The 21909-nt window shown below is 29.5% G+C and overlaps 3 protein-coding genes and 2 long non-coding RNA genes across 5 annotated transcripts in view; 2 read left to right on the forward strand and 3 right to left on the reverse strand.

Moving 5' to 3' along the window:
• Window positions 1-4101: 4101 nt before the first annotated feature.
• Window positions 4102-4988, reverse strand: LOC109116611. The gene is made up of 2 exons (XR_002024082.1): window positions 4693-4988; window positions 4102-4523 (listed from the first exon to the last, which is right to left on the reverse strand). It is a non-coding gene; the product is annotated as an uncharacterized LOC109116611 (long non-coding RNA).
• Window positions 4989-8366: 3378 nt separating this feature from the next.
• Window positions 8367-9253, forward strand: LOC109116612. Its single transcript, XR_002024083.1, has 2 exons — window positions 8367-8662; window positions 8832-9253. It is a non-coding gene; the product is annotated as an uncharacterized LOC109116612 (long non-coding RNA).
• A 2656-nt stretch (window positions 9254-11909) lies between these two features.
• LOC104813375 (ATP-dependent DNA helicase PIF1) lies at window positions 11910-12605 on the forward strand. Its single transcript, XM_010540933.1, has one exon. The coding sequence runs from the start codon at window positions 11910-11912 to the stop codon at window positions 12603-12605; it is 696 nt and encodes a 231-aa protein (XP_010539235.1).
• Window positions 12606-20843: 8238 nt separating this feature from the next.
• The window catches only part of LOC104813106 (transcription repressor MYB6-like), a 1429-nt gene continuing 363 nt past the window's right edge, over window positions 20844-21909 (reverse strand). Inside the window, exons 2-3 of the mRNA XM_010540626.2 lie at window positions 21509-21638; window positions 20844-21368 (exon numbers count right to left, since the gene is read on the reverse strand). Of these exons, the coding sequence (XP_010538928.1) occupies window positions 21020-21368; window positions 21509-21638 (479 nt within the window). The 3' untranslated portion in view covers window positions 20844-21019. The remainder of the gene's footprint in view (window positions 21369-21508; window positions 21639-21909) is intronic.
• Window positions 21555-21909, reverse strand: part of LOC104813105 (uncharacterized protein At1g04910-like) — a 5970-nt gene continuing 5615 nt past the window's right edge. The window contains exon 11 of the transcript XR_771712.2: window positions 21555-21638. The gene's annotated coding sequence lies outside the window, so the exon portion shown is untranslated. The remainder of the gene's footprint in view (window positions 21639-21909) is intronic.

The following is a 21909-nucleotide window of genomic DNA, read 5'->3' on the forward strand; positions in this document are numbered from 1 at the left end:
CATTCTCCATCCATATTCTATCTAGCTTGAATTTGAGAGCCTTGAAAGTGCCGGTGATTGAGCTAGATACTATTTCCACTTCGAAATCCATTGTTTAACCGAGATTGAGTTCCAATAAAAATAATATATAAATAATTATTACAGAAAGCACATATATATAAAATAATTATATTATTAAATCAAATAATTATTATAATTCATAACTTATGTTATAAAAAAAAATATTGAACATTCATTCATATAATATTTAATACGATTGTTTTATATTCCAAATATATTTTTTGGTAAAACATATATATAATACAAAAGCATATAAACGTGTTTTCCTATAATATATCTTCGTTATATTAATATATAATATATAATTTTAAAATGGAATGTACCAACTCCGCGTAATAGGCATGATCAATTTATATATTCGCGATGCAATCAACTGTTCTGACAGATTTTCAATTTCCAATTTTCAATCAGCATTTGATTAATACATGTTCAAACGAAATATATTATTCAATACGCTTGCATCTATATATTTTTTAACGCATAGGACAGCTTGTAGTTATGTTAGTGAACCTCCAACACCAGTTGAAACCTTAACATGCAAAATGGTGGTTTGGAAGCGTTTTTCATTTAATAAATAGTACAATTTAGAAAAATGTAAATTTATGCACGTACTTATTATTAAAAAATTCCGGTAACAAAGACAAGTTTGCATCCAAACCACCCTATATATGACTTATTAATAACCATTACAATTTACACAACATATATTGATATTGATAGACATATCTATAACTGTAGATACGACGAGGCTTGCACATTGTGTCAATGATATCTTCAAAAAACAACATAATAATCATTTCAACATTTTTTAATCATTTATTTTAGTTTCCAAATTTATACTCCTATATTCCTTTATTCTCAATTATATATATTCTTTGTATTTGAATAGTTATTCATAAGCTCTCCACTATTGTATCAATAGAGAAAATAATTTTATTTCAGCTGTATACTATGAAACTTTATTCCATACCTATATATTCCATATCCTGGTCTTTGAAAGTATTTATATATAATATTCTATAAATCCATATTCTGTATTTGTTGTATTGCTTTAATCTTCAAAAATTAACCTTTATTGGTTGCATCAATACCAATTGTTTTTATTTCACGAAATTATAACAATTTCTAAATAGTTTCAAAATTTATATGTAAAAAATTCGCAGACTTTGACGATTGCCAAGATGCGTAAGCCGAGAACAAATACGTCACACAACCCTCAAGGATGTGACAAAGTAAAAACAGGTATGTTCTAATCCCAAATATTACTCCCTTATCAAACTGACAACTTATGTTCTCAAAGTTATTATAAATAACTATTATTCTAAATCAATTTTTCTATTTAAAAATTATAGGTTCTTATGGGAATAATATTGAACATCGTCCATGGCTTGCTGATAAGTATCTCTCAAACATTAATTCAGTAAAAGAAATCACCGACATGACGGAGAGAAATGGTAAACGTATATTATCTTTGTATATACCAATATATATTTTATTTTACAAATACAAAATTATTGTGTATTACAATCCATTTATATATAAAAAATAATATGTTGGACCTATTTATTACATGCTTTTTAAACACGCTTTGATTAAAAATATTAAACTAAATTTTACAGTACAATGTGCAAAGAGACGAAGTGAGTAGTTGGTCGATTATTAAGGTTTTGGGAAGCTCGAAATATCAAAAAATGTGGTGAGCTCATGAGTCTCGATTTTTTACTCATCGATGAAAAGGTATACCGAATTACATATACTATTTCTGCTATTTTATTTGTTTATTGTGATCACAAAAGTCATTGTTTAATTTACTTAAAATATTCTTATCTTTGTGTTTTTTTTCCTCACCTACAGTCTACCGTTATTCAAGGATCAATAAGCCGGCAGCGTTTGAGTGACTACAAAGATATATTACGTGAAGGAGCTCTTTATGTTCTAACTGATTTTGACGTTGTTAGGTCTAACGAATTGTTCAAGCTAACCGATTTCACGTTAGCTATTCGCTTTAAGGATAAAACAAATATTTTAGAAGTTGAAGACATCGCTAATGAAATACCTAAAGAGTTTTTTAGGTTTCGCGATTACGATGAATTGATTGCTTTGGCTAATAGCAATGAAGAATTACCGGGTGAATTGATATTTTATCTTATGTGACTATGTTTCATTTTTTGGATTTTCTTAAATTATTTATTGTCCGATAGTAATCTTTTGGTTTTATTAACTCGTAGATGTTATTGGTCGAGTCCGAAGTATCAAAGATACTAATAATGAACATTCGTTGTCCAAGCAAAGAATTGTGTTAGATCTACAAATGGCAAGGTATATATATATTTACATGGTTGTATCTTCCAATATTATAATATTCTTCGAACATGTGTTATATTATATGTGGTATTTTAATTTTTTCTTTTTCGTTATGTTTCATGTTCTTGTAGTGCCAAAGACATTCGAGTCACTGCATGGGATGCGAAAGCTGATGATCTTCGTGTGAAATTGGAGAAAACAACTATTCAACCAACTGTGATTTTAGTCACTAATATAAATCCAAAATTGGTCGGAGGTAATATTTCATAAGCCCCCAATTTAACGGGGTTTTTTTTCCCTATCATGATGTTACGCATTATTATTAGGAGTGAATGTGTCATGGGGTTGTGGTATGGTATGATTACATATTTTGGAATTTTCCTACGGTGACAATATATATAAGAGGTATGTGTTTTTCACAAATTTTAATTTCAACAGTTTTTCCACTTTAATCATGTCAGGTAAAGAAGGGAACTTTTGTGTAATTTATTTATTCGAATAATGCAATATAAGAGACAAACCTTTATCCGGTTTGGGGTACTGATTTGTAAAAAACTAATCCATGATTTAACTTTGGTTAATCATACACACGATAAATTTAGAGTTTTTATCGCTTATGAAAAACCATTAAAAGTCTAATAAATCTTTTTCATTCATATAGGAGCATTATATCTCAATACAACATCAGCTTCGAGGTTTTTCTTTGACGACGAGTCCGATGCAAGCCAAAAATTTATCAGCATGTATGTCTCTTAAATTATTTATTTGTTATCATTGTCCAATAAATTACGAAAGTATTTCATAATATTTTTACACAGGTTTAAAGACAACATCGATGTAGCACTAAAAATCGAGGAACCCGTCCATACGGTCATGAAGATGGAAACAGTTTCCATAGAAGAAATGTTTGAATTCATAACGATGTCAAAAAGTCAGGTATACTAATTTACATTGAATTTAAACATATTAGATTTTATAAAGTTTATATAACTCTTATTTTAATAATCTAAATGTACACAATTCATTCTAAAAAAATAATCATCTTCTTATCCAATTATAGGAAGCAGATTTTTTATGCAAAGCTACGGTTACTGAAGTTATGACTAAAAATGGTTGGACCTACATCGCTTGTAGTAAGTGCTCTAGAAAATTAACGAAAGTATCAACAACGTTGGTATGTAACTATTGCCACGACACAAATGCTGTTGGAGTGCTAAGGTATTTCTACAACTCTTTTCCCCTAATTGCAACATCATTATTTTATATCAATGGCTAACTAATTTTAGTTGTCAATTGATTTTGTTTTATCAGATTCCGAGTTGAGTTAGTTGTGGAAGATGGAAAAGATGTTTCGGTCTTCACTGTCTTCGATAGAGAAATGACTAAACTACTTAACATTCGTGCTTCCGAATCAATAGAAACGAATGTACGTTATTCGACATATTCCAATTCTCCGCGAATGGTTTGTTGATCTATTTTTCTAAAATCTTCTTCTAAATGCATATTATTACAATGTTTATATGTTCGATTATTTTTCCGTGATGTAAATTAGGTTACTAATATGGGTGGTGATGGAGAAAATACGGAGATACCGAAGTGTTTTGCACCTATCATCGGGAAACAACTGACATTTCAAATAAAAGTAACGCCGTATAATTTCACAGCTAAACACCATTCGTTTACCGTTTCACGGATATTTGACGATACATTAGAATCCAAAGGCGAGACACCAAAAGATACAAATGTCGCAAAGGTACTTAAAATTAAATGTTCTTTGCAAAGTTGTATCATTAACTATATGTAAAGTATGATATAAATAATTGCAGGACCATACTGGGAAAAATCCTCAAGAGTGCGGAAAACCTCAAAATGCCAAAAGCTTGGGAAAAAAACCGCGTCACAAGTAAAATTTGCATTTGGAAACAACATTTTCCTATTCAACCTTGATTGCAAAAGTGAAATTTCTGTCTTTTCCTTTCGTTTTGGATTCGTATAATTTAGTATAAGTTTCCTAAATGTTTATGTTTTTTGTTCCCAAATGTTTCTATGTTAACCACAACGACATCGAACTACTTACCTCCATAACAATTCCTCTCAAGTTCTTGGAATTAAATGGTGGGATATTGAGCACCATCAAGCGGAAACGGTTGCTGAGAACACTGCATTTAGCACCAACACAAACAATTTAAATACCATTTCCCTTAACAATATCCAACATATCAATCTACACATCTGATTTGTAAGATGGTAACTTTTCCATTATCTACCAAATCGAAGCATCGGCGTACAGGATAATTCTTTGCGTACTGAGTATGAGATAATTCTTACCAGGCTGCTTTTTACACAAGAAAGCATACTCGGATGCTATGCTAACGAAAACACCAGAAGCTCACGCAGTTAATTAAACGTCATCCACTTATCTGGTATTCTCCACAGATTCAGTATATTAGAACTCAAAACATCGGAACACGAAGCTAACCCAGGAAAAGGGAAAGTGGAACGAGAAGCTAGCCCCTCAACAAGGATCCACACATTCAAACTTCAAAGGGAATTCGAAATGGAGATATTCGTATGATGGGGTTGTAGTAGTTGACAGTTGTTTTCCATCTTCCTTCTCTGACACCTTTGATCTGACACCTTTGATGGTATCGGCAATAATTCCGTTTGAATATTTGAAGAGTGATTCTAGAAAGATATTTTGTATCCGACTGAATCAAGTCACCATCAAATTTATCCACTAAATAAGGCACACATTTCTAATGAATATTCTTCTCTTTCTCACCGTATATGCATTTTACCTGTTTTATTACTCTTTCCAATTTCTGCATTATTTCAATTTCCATACTAATCTAAATATTCTGTGATAAATACACAATAATTTATTTTAAAAGATTTTAAAAACTTAACGACCTCCTAAATTATTGCAATCAAATAAAAGACAAAATAAATTATTGATTATGAGTATATTTTATTTAATACGCTTATTATTTATAAGTACTAAAACAAAAGCATTTGTTCTCTTCTTTGTTCAAAGTTTCTCCAAACAAAATAGTAACAAACACATCGTAAACTGTTCATCACATCCGGTGGTACTAGGGGTCCTCATATCCCAAGGTTAGTTTTCAAATATAAATTAGTTTCAACTCATACTTTCATAAAAAAATAACATAAATTTTATTTACAATATTACACATATAATTTTGATAGAGGGCATATTGTATGTAAAGAATTAAATTTACATGCTTGAATTTAATGGGTTTTCCCGTTTAATAAAAGTTAAGATTCAATCTATTAAAATATTGTACTACATTAGGCCGATATAAGGTTTGTAATATAAAGTTCCATTAGGTGTTTAATATATGAACTTCTATTTTATTTATATACTTCTATTAGTGGAAAAGGTTTCAACCAAAAACAAAATATTAGGAAAATAGGCAAACTAAAATGTTCTACACTATAGATGAATACATTGAATTCATTTATCCTGATATTTAAAGTCCTCCTCTACAAAATGCATGTATCATATATACTATCTAAATCGATGTAAATAATAACCGGACAACATTCTAAGCGAACCAAATAATTTAGATACATACTACACTGTGACGCTAAAAATTACAACAAGATTTTTAAATATATACATCTAAATAATAGCAACTACTAAAGTATACCAAAATGTATCCAATGTCGAAACGAATAGACAATTCTATATTTCAACATCCACAAAAATTATATAACATATCTAATCCCTAAATCCAAGGAATCAATTATTAAAAACAAATCAAGTCTTAAATAATAACAAAGGATTTTGATTTTAAAAAAATATTATGTTGTAATTATACAAAATAAATTGTTTCATGCCAATAAAAATAATATATAAATAATTATTACAGAAAGCACATATATATAAAATAATTATATTATTAAATCAAATAATTATTATAATTCATAACTTATGTTATAAAAAAAAATATTGAACATTCATTCATATAATATTTAATACGATTGTTTTATATTCCAAATATATTTTTTGGTAAAACATATATATAATACAAAAGCATATAAACGTGTTTTCCTATAATATATCTTCGTTATATTAATATATAATATATAATTTTAAAATGGAATGTACCAACTCCGCGTAATAGGCATGATCAATTTATATATTCGCGATGCAATCAACTGTTCTGACAGATTTTCAATTTCCAATTTTCAATCAGCATTTGATTAATACATGTTGTAATATTGAACATATATTAAACATTAATTCACCGATATTGGTATATACAAAGATAATATACGTTTACCATTTCTCTCCGTCATGTCGGTGATTTCTTTTACTGAATTAATGTCGGTGAATTAATGTTTAATATATGTTCAATATTACAACATGTATTAATCAAATGCTGATTGAAAATTGGAAATTGAAAATCTGTCAGAACAGTTGATTGCATCGCGAATATATAAATTGATCATGCCTATTACGCGGAGTTGGTACATTCCATTTTAAAATTATATATTATATATTAATATAACGAAGATATATTATAGGAAAACACGTTTATATGCTTTTGTATTATATATATGTTTTACCAAAAAATATATTTGGAATATAAAACAATCGTATTAAATATTATATGAATGAATGTTCAATATTTTTTTTTATAACATAAGTTATGAATTATAATAATTATTTGATTTAATAATATAATTATTTTATATATATGTGCTTTCTGTAATAATTATTTATATATTATTTTTATTGGCATGAAACAATTTATTTTGTATAATTACAACATAATATTTTTTTAAAATCAAAATCCTTTGTTATTATTTAAGACTTGATTTGTTTTTAATAATTGATTCCTTGGATTTAGGGATTAGATATGTTATATAATTTTTGTGGATGTTGAAATATAGAATTGTCTATTCGTTTCGACATTGGATACATTTTGGTATACTTTAGTAGTTGCTATTATTTAGATGTATATATTTAAAAATCTTGTTGTAATTTTTAGCGTCACAGTGTAGTATGTATCTAAATTATTTGGTTCGCTTAGAATGTTGTCCGGTTATTATTTACATCGATTTAGATAGTATATATGATACATGCATTTTGTAGAGGAGGACTTTAAATATCAGGATAAATGAATTCAATGTATTCATCTATAGTGTAGAACATTTTAGTTTGCCTATTTTCCTAATATTTTGTTTTTGGTTGAAACCTTTTCCACTAATAGAAGTATATAAATAAAATAGAAGTTCATATATTAAACACCTAATGGAACTTTATATTACAAACCTTATATCGGCCTAATGTAGTACAATATTTTAATAGATTGAATCTTAACTTTTATTAAACGGGAAAACCCATTAAATTCAAGCATGTAAATTTAATTCTTTACATACAATATGCCCTCTATCAAAATTATATGTGTAATATTGTAAATAAAATTTATGTTATTTTTTTATGAAAGTATGAGTTGAAACTAATTTATATTTGAAAACTAACCTTGGGATATGAGGACCCCTAGTACCACCGGATGTGATGAACAGTTTACGATGTGTTTGTTACTATTTTGTTTGGAGAAACTTTGAACAAAGAAGAGAACAAATGCTTTTGTTTTAGTACTTATAAATAATAAGCGTATTAAATAAAATATACTCATAATCAATAATTTATTTTGTCTTTTATTTGATTGCAATAATTTAGGAGGTCGTTAAGTTTTTAAAATCTTTTAAAATAAATTATTGTGTATTTATCACAGAATATTTAGATTAGTATGGAAATTGAAATAATGCAGAAATTGGAAAGAGTAATAAAACAGGTAAAATGCATATACGGTGAGAAAGAGAAGAATATTCATTAGAAATGTGTGCCTTATTTAGTGGATAAATTTGATGGTGACTTGATTCAGTCGGATACAAAATATCTTTCTAGAATCACTCTTCAAATATTCAAACGGAATTATTGCCGATACCATCAAAGGTGTCAGATCAAAGGTGTCAGAGAAGGAAGATGGAAAACAACTGTCAACTACTACAACCCCATCATACGAATATCTCCATTTCGAATTCCCTTTGAAGTTTGAATGTGTGGATCCTTGTTGAGGGGCTAGCTTCTCGTTCCACTTTCCCTTTTCCTGGGTTAGCTTCGTGTTCCGATGTTTTGAGTTCTAATATACTGAATCTGTGGAGAATACCAGATAAGTGGATGACGTTTAATTAACTGCGTGAGCTTCTGGTGTTTTCGTTAGCATAGCATCCGAGTATGCTTTCTTGTGTAAAAAGCAGCCTGGTAAGAATTATCTCATACTCAGTACGCAAAGAATTATCCTGTACGCCGATGCTTCGATTTGGTAGATAATGGAAAAGTTACCATCTTACAAATCAGATGTGTAGATTGATATGTTGGATATTGTTAAGGGAAATGGTATTTAAATTGTTTGTGTTGGTGCTAAATGCAGTGTTCTCAGCAACCGTTTCCGCTTGATGGTGCTCAATATCCCACCATTTAATTCCAAGAACTTGAGAGGAATTGTTATGGAGGTAAGTAGTTCGATGTCGTTGTGGTTAACATAGAAACATTTGGGAACAAAAAACATAAACATTTAGGAAACTTATACTAAATTATACGAATCCAAAACGAAAGGAAAAGACAGAAATTTCACTTTTGCAATCAAGGTTGAATAGGAAAATGTTGTTTCCAAATGCAAATTTTACTTGTGACGCGGTTTTTTTCCCAAGCTTTTGGCATTTTGAGGTTTTCCGCACTCTTGAGGATTTTTCCCAGTATGGTCCTGCAATTATTTATATCATACTTTACATATAGTTAATGATACAACTTTGCAAAGAACATTTAATTTTAAGTACCTTTGCGACATTTGTATCTTTTGGTGTCTCGCCTTTGGATTCTAATGTATCGTCAAATATCCGTGAAACGGTAAACGAATGGTGTTTAGCTGTGAAATTATACGGCGTTACTTTTATTTGAAATGTCAGTTGTTTCCCGATGATAGGTGCAAAACACTTCGGTATCTCCGTATTTTCTCCATCACCACCCATATTAGTAACCTAATTTACATCACGGAAAAATAATCGAACATATAAACATTGTAATAATATGCATTTAGAAGAAGATTTTAGAAAAATAGATCAACAAACCATTCGCGGAGAATTGGAATATGTCGAATAACGTACATTCGTTTCTATTGATTCGGAAGCACGAATGTTAAGTAGTTTAGTCATTTCTCTATCGAAGACAGTGAAGACCGAAACATCTTTTCCATCTTCCACAACTAACTCAACTCGGAATCTGATAAAACAAAATCAATTGACAACTAAAATTAGTTAGCCATTGATATAAAATAATGATGTTGCAATTAGGGGAAAAGAGTTGTAGAAATACCTTAGCACTCCAACAGCATTTGTGTCGTGGCAATAGTTACATACCAACGTTGTTGATACTTTCGTTAATTTTCTAGAGCACTTACTACAAGCGATGTAGGTCCAACCATTTTTAGTCATAACTTCAGTAACCGTAGCTTTGCATAAAAAATCTGCTTCCTATAATTGGATAAGAAGATGATTATTTTTTTAGAATGAATTGTGTACATTTAGATTATTAAAATAAGAGTTATATAAACTTTATAAAATCTAATATGTTTAAATTCAATGTAAATTAGTATACCTGACTTTTTGACATCGTTATGAATTCAAACATTTCTTCTATGGAAACTGTTTCCATCTTCATGACCGTATGGACGGGTTCCTCGATTTTTAGTGCTACATCGATGTTGTCTTTAAACCTGTGTAAAAATATTATGAAATACTTTCGTAATTTATTGGACAATGATAACAAATAAATAATTTAAGAGACATACATGCTGATAAATTTTTGGCTTGCATCGGACTCGTCGTCAAAGAAAAACCTCGAAGCTGATGTTGTATTGAGATATAATGCTCCTATATGAATGAAAAAGATTTATTAGACTTTTAATGGTTTTTCATAAGCGATAAAAACTCTAAATTTATCGTGTGTATGATTAACCAAAGTTAAATCATGGATTAGTTTTTTACAAATCAGTACCCCAAACCGGATAAAGGTTTGTCTCTTATATTGCATTATTCGAATAAATAAATTACACAAAAGTTCCCTTCTTTACCTGACATGATTAAAGTGGAAAAACTGTTGAAATTAAAATTTGTGAAAAACACATACCTCTTATATATATTGTCACCGTAGGAAAATTCCAAAATATGTAATCATACCATACCACAACCCCATGACACATTCACTCCTAATAATAATGCGTAACATCATGATAGGGAAAAAAAACCCCGTTAAATTGGGGGCTTATGAAATATTACCTCCGACCAATTTTGGATTTATATTAGTGACTAAAATCACAGTTGGTTGAATAGTTGTTTTCTCCAATTTCACACGAAGATCATCAGCTTTCGCATCCCATGCAGTGACTCGAATGTCTTTGGCACTACAAGAACATGAAACATAACGAAAAAGAAAAAATTAAAATACCACATATAATATAACACATGTTCGAAGAATATTATAATATTGGAAGATACAACCATGTAAATATATATATACCTTGCCATTTGTAGATCTAACACAATTCTTTGCTTGGACAACGAATGTTCATTATTAGTATCTTTGATACTTCGGACTCGACCAATAACATCTACGAGTTAATAAAACCAAAAGATTACTATCGGACAATAAATAATTTAAGAAAATCCAAAAAATGAAACATAGTCACATAAGATAAAATATCAATTCACCCGGTAATTCTTCATTGCTATTAGCCAAAGCAATCAATTCATCGTAATCGCGAAACCTAAAAAACTCTTTAGGTATTTCATTAGCGATGTCTTCAACTTCTAAAATATTTGTTTTATCCTTAAAGCGAATAGCTAACGTGAAATCGGTTAGCTTGAACAATTCGTTAGACCTAACAACGTCAAAATCAGTTAGAACATAAAGAGCTCCTTCACGTAATATATCTTTGTAGTCACTCAAACGCTGCCGGCTTATTGATCCTTGAATAACGGTAGACTGTAGGTGAGGAAAAAAAACACAAAGATAAGAATATTTTAAGTAAATTAAACAATGACTTTTGTGATCACAATAAACAAATAAAATAGCAGAAATAGTATATGTAATTCGGTATACCTTTTCATCGATGAGTAAAAAATCGAGACTCATGAGCTCACCACATTTTTTGATATTTCGAGCTTCCCAAAACCTTAATAATCGACCAACTACTCACTTCGTCTCTTTGCACATTGTACTGTAAAATTTAGTTTAATATTTTTAATCAAAGCGTGTTTAAAAAGCATGTAATAAATAGGTCCAACATATTATTTTTTATATATAAATGGATTGTAATACACAATAATTTTGTATTTGTAAAATAAAATATATATTGGTATATACAAAGATAATATACGTTTACCATTTCTCTCCGTCATGTCGGTGATTTCTTTTACTGAATTAATGTTTGAGAGATACTTATCAGCAAGCCATGGACGATGTTCAATATTATCATGAGTATCTTAAAGAGAGGGCAATATTAACACCCAGAAACGAAACTGTGCATGAAGTAAATGCATTTCTCCTCTCCAAGATTCCAGGACAAACCACAGAGTATCTAAGCTCAGATAGCATTGGCATTGATAGCGCTCCTGGAACTGATTGGCAATCTTTATACCCCGTCGAATATCTGAACTCTCTAGAATTCCCTGGACTGCCGAGTCACCGACTAGATTTAAAGGTTGGAGCTCCTGTGATGATGCTAAGAAATATCAATCAAAAAGAAGGCCTTTGCAATGGGACACGGCTAATTATAACTCAGTTGGGAAAAAGAGTTTTGGAGGCAGAAATTATGACTGGCCCAAACCCTGGAAAAAAGGTCCTTATTCCAAGAATTATTCTATCACCAACAGATTCAAAACATCCATTCACATTACGAAGAAGGCAATTTCCAATAAGAATATGCTACGCAATGACAATAAATAAAAGTCAAGGGCAAAGTCTGAAAAAAGTTGCTTTATATCTCCCACGTCCGGTCTTTAGCCATGGTCAGTTGTATGTGGCTCTCTCCCGTGTCACTTCTGCAAAAGGAATAAAAATCCTAGATAACACGGAAGACAACAATGCCAACTCTGTCGTCACCAACATTGTTTACAGAGAAATCTTCAACGGTCTACCAACACCATGAGGTTAGATATAAAGAACAATAAACATATATTCACCATTTTTTCGTATGTAAAGAAGTACATGACGTAGTAGAATTGAGAAACGGGAATGTTCCATATATATATACAAACTTTTTGCAATGTACCCACGACATTACAAATTTATTACATTGTTATTTTTCTACTAATACTAATCATTATATTTGCAACAGGATCATGGAAACGCGATTTATGTGTAAGTATTTAAAATATTAAGGTCAAACCATTGATATATTCTTATGAAAGTAATTAATGAATATACTACATTATAATTTAGTTTATTATTGATCAGACTAAATCTATTGCAGGAATTCAAAGATGAAAGCCAACCAGTGATATCAACTCATGTAAGATTGGAGCAGTTGAGAAGACATGACACTTATCAGTGTATTGTGGTCAGATTTCTTCGGATATGGGATGACAACAATCCTTTCAATGGGGATGAATATATTAACACCGGCTTCTTAGTAATTGATGAAAAGGTACATTCTGCTCAGTATATTTTACTAAGTTATAGTTAACACTAATCTAATTTGTCTGAATTATAACATTGCAGGAGGATGTTGTTGAAGGAACAATATTTCATACACATGGAAAAAAATTTAACCATATAATAAACGAAGAAGACATATTCCTTATCAGCCATTTCAAAATTATATCAAATAAAAATAAATACAAGTTAACAGAAAATAACTTTCGTATTTATTTCACGGAATATACTACTGTTCAAAAGGTTGCTCCCACCACTTGTAATATTCCCAAAGAGAAATTCCGAATATGTTTATACGACGGTTTATTGGCATTGGCGGATAAAAAACAACACTTGCCAGGTATGTGTTACTATAAAAAAAACCCCATCCAAAAGGGGATTTTATATTCACTATATTATCTAATGTTGCAGATATTATCGGAGTTTTAGTTGCAGTACAAGGACCAAATTTAAGCATGGCGTCATCGACTCAGAAAATTATTCTACGTTTATTATTGAAAGAGTAAGTTCTCAACACTACATTTGAATTCATGCACAACCATTTATAAACCTTAAATAGTTTTGCACATACTAACATGTAATGTTAACATAACACACAGCAACAATATTGTCAAGCTCTCCGTATGGGACGATCTCGCAACACAACTCCGTTCACAAATGCACACATTGAATGTTCGAAAAAGTGTCATAGTCATTACTGGAGTGAATCCAAAGCTTATCGACGGTACTTAATACACACAAAGCGCTTAAAAGTAATTTATAATATGATATTTAACAACCAATATCATTGTTATGTTAAATTTACTAATATATTCTTTGCATCAGGTGTTCTGTCGCTTAGCACAACAATGTCTACAAAGATTTACACGGATGAAAAACTCAACATCATAAAAAACTTCCGTCTAAGGTAAATTAATTATATCATTCTCGATATAAAACAAACGTATAATAATTTATAAAACAAATTAACTGATTATATCAAAAATTATATTTTTGCAGGCATCGCAGAAAACCAAGAATGGAACCCAGAACAGCAACAACACATGAGTCACGTTGAATTTATGAAAGATTCATGTATCGACATCAATACACTATCATTGATTTGTTCCTACTTATAAACAAAATAACCCATCAATGCTTATTATTAAACTTTTACATTTTACATTTATTACAATAAAAAACCATGATTGCTCATTATTAAACTATTACATTATACATTTTACATATATTCCAAAACACCAAACTTCTATACTTGTGTCTAAACGTAACAAAAAAAAATATGTGGTAATTTTAGTCAAGAACAAAGCGTGTCATGCAGACCCTCAGAAACAAATATTTTAAACGTGTATTTTTAATAGACAATCTGTAAACATATTTAGTATATATTTAATAATAAACAGACAGTAAATTATTCTGGATAGCATTTACCATTTGCCACCTTGTATTATGAAACCATTCAAATTAGGCTAAAAGCTAATTGATCGGTTGACAAAACAATGTAATTACAACTTCTTCATATGTGATCTAACTCAGTAGTTTTGACATAATGATGAGACATCTCAGGATATGATCTATAGAGACGAAAGAGTATTCATACCTAAAGAAAAACTTAGTTTTTACAAACAAATAATTTAAAGAACTCAACTGAAACAAATAAATTTAAGAGCACATACCAAATTATTATTAAACATTGCACGTGAACAAACACAATCCAATAGAAGGTAATTTTAATTATAAAATCATCAATACAGAAAACGCTTAACTAATATAATTTTGCCTAAAAAGTTATAAAAACAATTTACACTAATAAAACATATATTTAATATTAATCAAAATAAAATAACCCGCGCGTCGCGCGGGTCTCTCCTAGTATATATTAAAAAAACAAAATATATCAAACCACATTCGCGGAATTATCACCGTCGTTGTCATCATTCCCTCGTCTTTGACTTCCGTCACTTGTAGAAATTAAAATAAACTTTAAAGCCAAAAAAAAAATATCAAATTCAAATTGTAGAGCGATCAAAGAGGCAAGTAATCATTATCTTTCTTTATGTATGGAAAAATTAGTAGGATTGAATCTATGGAGTTTTGGAAAAACTAAAAAATTTGACAAACAAGATTTTATATATTTATTTTTTCTAAAAATTCGGGAACTTATTTTATTGAAAAAATCAATTAAAAATCGAAAACTCTATTTTTTTAATTTACAAATACTATAAAAAATCTAAAACCAAATTTTTTTTTTTAAAATCTAAAAACCAAAAACTAAAGTAAAATATTCAAAACAAGCCAAAATCTCTATTTTGTATAAAATAAGTCACGCAAGAGGCAAATGCCATTTGAACAATAAAAGATTTTTATCACTTTTTTTGGCCATAAACCTTAAACTTTTGAGAGGAAAAAAAAGAGAGAGAGTAATAATCCGAAAACAATGCAACCCAAATATAAAAATAAAATTATTAAAAAACCTAAAGAAATTTTTATAACAAAATATGAACCCATAAAAAATGAATACCGAATAGTTTCAAATTTTGGAGAAAAAAAAATCGAAATACGGATATCAAGGCAAGACACGACGGTAGGCAAAATATGATTATAATGACTGCCACGTAGGTCAATAAAATATATCAAAAGCCATTAGAATTATATTCTTGCGTGCGAAGATAGCGATGGCTTTCTATCATTTTTTATACGTATAGAAAATTATCATTAATTTTATGAATCCGACGTCAACAGATATCTTCTCATATTTATTATTATTATTATTTTTTTGTTAAAATTAGGGGTGAGTCTTTTGGTTCTACTCCGAACCAAATAAAAAATTTCGATATTTTTTTCGAATCGTACCGTTTAAAATTTCTGAACAATATGATTTTTATAGAATCAAATTTTTCGAAACCAAACCGAATCGAACTTTATAAAACTCTCAAAAAAGAAAATCTAATATTTTTTAGCAAAAATCGAACTTGAACCGTACAGAAATCGAAATCGAACCGAATCAAATAATATATGATACTAATTTTATACAAATTTTAAAATTCTGAATAAATTATTCCAAATTCAAACCGCTAAAATTTCGATCCGAATCCCATCACGTCGATCACTAGTTAAAATCAATAGCTAACTTTATTTTATATATATATATATATATATATATAAAGGGATTACAATTATATCCTCGTGTTTCCAAAAAAAAAATTATATCCTCGTGTGCGAGATAGCGACGGATTTCTGTCGTAGTCTTGCAGAAAATTATCAATTATGTTTCACAATTTGTACTTTTAAGTTATTTTTTATGTTTTAAAATAATTATCATTCTATGTTTTTAAGATATTTTTTTACAATAATTTTCAATTTTATTCCTATCAAATTTCAATAAATTATTAATAATATTATTATTTTATCATTAAATAATAGTATATATAATTTTTTTTTCTTAAAAAATATGAAATAACTAAAACAATGATTATTTTGAAAGATACGAGTAAAAAATATGAATCCGACGTCAACAGAAATATTTTCAAATTCTACCCTTTCTTTTTTTTTATTAAATCAATAGAAATTATATATATATATAGTAAGATCTGCGAATTGGTTTTAGAAAATATTATTATTTTATGGAAAATTGTCTCACAAGCGATAAGAACAAAACATGTGGTACTGTAACAAACCGACCTAAAAATTCGCTGTCACAAATTCATTTCCAAGTAATTTTATATGTCGGTCCCACATCAAACATCATGAACCACGACTTAATTTAATTTATTTTTTTAACTCTATAAATTAATTTTTTTAATTACATAAACACAGTGTTTTTAATACAACAAACTTAGATATTTAAATCATCTTAATTTTATTTATATACATCTCCTAAACATTTTTAATTCTGGAAATTTTCTTAATTCAATTGGTTACAATTTTAAGTGATTAATATTTAGAAATTTGAGCCGTCAAGATTGGGTATTCAAATTATTTACGTAAGAGTGAATTTCCCCACACACACACACACACACACACATATATATATATATATATATATATACACACAAACTTATAATGACTGACCAGTAAAAATTATATGATACCCACCCCTTTGTAATTAGAAGGGGAATAAAAAAGACAAATGGTTATGGATGTGAACAAAATATTTATTTTAACTCATGATCAACATTTACATTTAAGAAATCATATTTATATACTTACCAAAAACAATGAAATAACTACCTACTCATTACAAAAACTGACATTACAACGAAGTCAATATCACGAAACCATATCTAGCATCAACTACTAATATAATAAACATATTTTTTAAATTTTGAATCGTCGTTTAATATGAATCATTAGAATTAAAAAAAATAAATAAAAGAAAACAGCACAAATAATTAATAAAATCTCGTCATATTCGATACGATTTTTCATGTTATTTTCTATATCCCGCTGCTGCATTACCCTTTATGATAAAATTATTTCAGTCACATTTATATTTATCGCGTTTATTGATAAAATATTGCGATAAATATAGTATCATTCTATGGAAAACTTTATTTGTACATTTTGAAAGAAACAAGGAAAAAATATATTGATATATGATTTTTTTAATTTTATTTCTTCATTTTTAAAATATATTATTAGACAATAATGAATTGGCGTACATGTGGATTAAATGTCCAGAAATTTGGATATATAATTTTAAGTCCAAATAGTTCGGATTCTAGGGTTTTAGAATCCGGTTCCAAATCAGGATTATTCATATTCGTAAGGCACAAATGATATAAGGAGACGAATCTGGAGATTAGGACGAATGGGACATTGATAATTTTGTAAATATGAACAATTCGAAAGGTATTTACATAAATTTTGGATTAACAGTTCCATATCTCACTAACCTGAACCCAAATCCAACGTCTCAATATTCTTGGGCACTTCGGTTTGAGAATTTAATTTCAAACGAACCGAACCGAACCCAAACCAGATTGAGCCAAACCAGATAACGTTCGGTTCTAATTTGGTACATTTTTTTTTATAGAACCAATAAACCGTTTTCAAATCGTACCGTACAAATACAGCATCAAACCCAACAAATACCGAATCAAAATCCGAATTATTTGGTACTCATATAACGATATCGATACTAAAACGGTAAAACCCAACTGAATTGAATTGTTTAATATTCAGTTCTAGTTTGGTACAATTTTTATAAACCGAAATACCATTCTCAAATCAAACTGTTTAAATACCGAACCGTGGTCAAGGATGAAATTAGGAGGGGGGAAAGGAGTGGTAAAGAAAAAAGGAGAGGGGGCATTGATGAGAAAAGACAAAGGAGCAGTTGAAAAGATCTGAACGTATCCATCTACCAACCTCTACCTAACAACACACACCCTTCATGTTTTTTTTTTGGTCATTTTATTTTGTCATATCGTATCTTAATTGCCCGGTCGGTCCATTTGTTATCTTTTTATTTTTATTTTTATTACCAAATGTTAATCGCCCACTTATCATCACATTCGCATCCTGTAATTACGTTACCAACTTATTATTCTCAAAAGATAAATAAGAATTTAAACCCATTAAACCATGGATGTTGGTTCATTTAAACTTTATTCATTTTTTTTAGTTCTTAAGTCTATTTTTAAATCTAAAATGCTAAGAGATTGGATGTAAATTATAGGATAAAGATAAAATGGAATATGAATGATCTTATCGGATCGGACGCATGGGGTAGGTGAAGAGCAAAATTTGGAGATTAAAGTATTGGAAATGTAAAATGGTTAATGAAATATTATACGGTGAGAGACCATTTAGAGACTGCCTTGAAAATTAATGACGAATAATGGATATAATGTTAAGTTGACCAAAACACAAAATGATTTTATTATTTATGTTGCATGTATAGATAATGACAGAGATTATGGATACGAATTTATATAACTTTTTTTACATATAATTATTTGAACAAATAAAAGTAAAAGAGATTTTAATCCAAATATTTAGCTAGAAAGACCGTATTCTTTTTATTTTTCATTTTTGTTTGTATTTAAATGAATTAATTTCTTCTTCTTTTTTACGGGGAAGAACACGATATAATGATCTATGCTTAAATTTTTAATCCAATTCACACTAATAGTTTACTAAAAGATAATAATTGAATAATAATTAATAATAATAATGTGTGTGTGTGTATATATATATACACATATATATAAGCATTTATTAAGTGTGCAAAGAGGTGTTGGTCATCATGCATGCATGTGAATGTGCAATTGCACTTAAACCTAATTAGAACATTAACGTGGATGACAAGACAATCATGTGATTAGATATTTAAATAATTGAACATAGTCATCTCATGTTTTAGTTATATGATATCCACATGGTTGTTACGGTCCAAACTTCCTTATATAGAACCATCTTTTTTAATACGCAAAACACACTTTTAATTGGATTATTTATTCGTTATAATTACCTGTTATATTTTGATACCGATATGATCATGAAATTATCTAATCTTTTAATCCAGATTATGCATTTTTTAATTTATATGTAATTATAAAATTTAATTTTATACATGTTTGAATCTGTTTTTTTTTTTAAAATATGATATCTTCTTAATATTTTATTTTTATTAAGGCCATTATTTTTTATATGGTTATAACCGTAGATTTGGCCACCTACCTTTCCAAACATGTCACATGTTCCTCTCTCTTTTCCATCTCACCACCTCCTTGATAGATATAATTAATTATTCATTTATTGAAAAATCTCATGTATCATGTATGTATGTATGTATGTATGTATGTATGTATGTATGATCTATGTTAAAATAATGTGTTACATTTACATCTCTACTTACATTTCAAATTTTGCAATCAAATGTTTATGTGTATATATGAATAGTGAACATATATTTCAGTTGCATGTGGTTCATTTACATCTCTACTTAATTATTTTTTTTTAATCGTGCAGGTTTTCTTATTTATGTAATTTATTCGATTACGTAAAAAACGTGTATCTATATATAATAAGGTGTATTATAAAATAGGATGTTTTTATGATTATTAGACGATTCGAAACCGATCTGATTGCAAAATTTGGAATTTCGTTCTTCCTTTGAAATATTCCCAATTAGGGTTATATACAAAGTCGAATCGATCCAAATGAAACAATACATGATTCTATTCATATTGAATTTTATCTAAAAATTGATTGAGTATTATTTTTTAAAATTAAAATAATTCCAAACTTAATTTGATATAAAATAGTAAAAAACAAAATTTATATGCTATTTTCCATTATATAATTAAATTCCAATTCTACAAATATTTTTGTATCAACATAATTTATATCTTATAAAAAAATAAACCGTTATGTCCGGTATCCGCCAAGACGATCCCACTTGGTTCGGCATAGATCTTTACGTTTTTACGTATTAGTAATATATTATTCAATTTAATATTTAATCATCTTCTAAAGAGTTAGCCAAATTAATAATACGCGTGTTGTAAATATACATATACATATAGTAACCAATGATTATAATAATATTAGTCAACTTAGTTAGCTTCGACAGAAGTAGAAACCATATATATATCCAAATTACTCGCATTTTTTTTATAATTAAGTTGATTTATTTTTTATGTACAAGTCTCAGAACTAATATCACTTAATTTATCCAAATGAGACAATTAATTTTAATTGAATTAAAACAAAAAGTAATACACATTCATTCAAAAAGAAACGGAATATTTATAATTGATTACATTATTAGCACACAGATATTTGCAAATTAAATCGATGAAATATTTTGACATTTTAGCAAATCTATGATGAGGACTTTTTTTTAAGCGATAAAACTAAAGAAATAAGAACAAAACTGTACCTTTTCATCACGTGAGCCAAAAGTTACGGCACGAACGAACGCTGCGACCCGGACCCGGACCCGAGAGTGAGCTCCAGATTGAGTTCCTCGAGCCCGGAATTATCATTGCTGTGGTAACAGTCGCCGTTTTGCCGGAGATCTTCGTCGGTGGTCGTGCCGCTTGTGGCGGCGCCGTTGTCGGAGGAATATTCCGTTTTGGGATTAACGGCGGCGTTATTTTTGGGGTCGGTGACGACGGCGGAAGCGTTGATCGGACGGTGGGACTGAGGGTCGATCCCACGGCTGAGAAGCTTTCGCTTGATGTGAGTGTTCCAGTAATTCTTGATCTCGTTATCTGTTCTTCCTGGTAATCTTCCGGCGATCAAAGACCATCTGAAAAATTCCCAAACGAAAAGAGAAAATCCCACGACGTTAGAAACATCGGAAATTGTTTCTCTCTCGTTTTCTTTTTCTGGGAAAGTTGAAGACTTTCTCGGGAAACAAACAGAGGAAAGGGGGAAAAAAGAACATACTTGTTTCCGAGCAAGCTGTGGAGCTTGATGATGAGCTCAACTTCCTCTTCGGTGAAGTTCCCTCTCTTGAGATCTGGTCGGAGATAATTTATCCATCTCAACCTGCAACTCTTGCCGCAACGCAGTAACCCTGTTTTAATCCCACGAAAAATCCATCAGACCCACGTTTTATTTTAAAATAAAAATCGAAACTTTTCGCCAGATCCGGAACCCAAAATACCCAAACCCATCACGAAACCCAGTTTTTTTTTTTTGTTTATTTCAGAAACGAAAACAGATCTCTCTCTCTCTCTCTCTCTCTGTGGTGCAAAGCAAACCCAGGATTCATGGCAGGCAGGTACTGGAATGGAACCCAAGATTTAATCTAAGGGGAAAACAATTGGAGAGAGGGGAAGAGAACG

The sequence above is a fragment of the Tarenaya hassleriana genome, unplaced genomic scaffold (genome assembly GCF_000463585.1).
Source record: "Tarenaya hassleriana unplaced genomic scaffold, ASM46358v1 Cleome2, whole genome shotgun sequence".
NCBI classification, from domain to species: domain Eukaryota; kingdom Viridiplantae; phylum Streptophyta; class Magnoliopsida; order Brassicales; family Cleomaceae; genus Tarenaya; species Tarenaya hassleriana.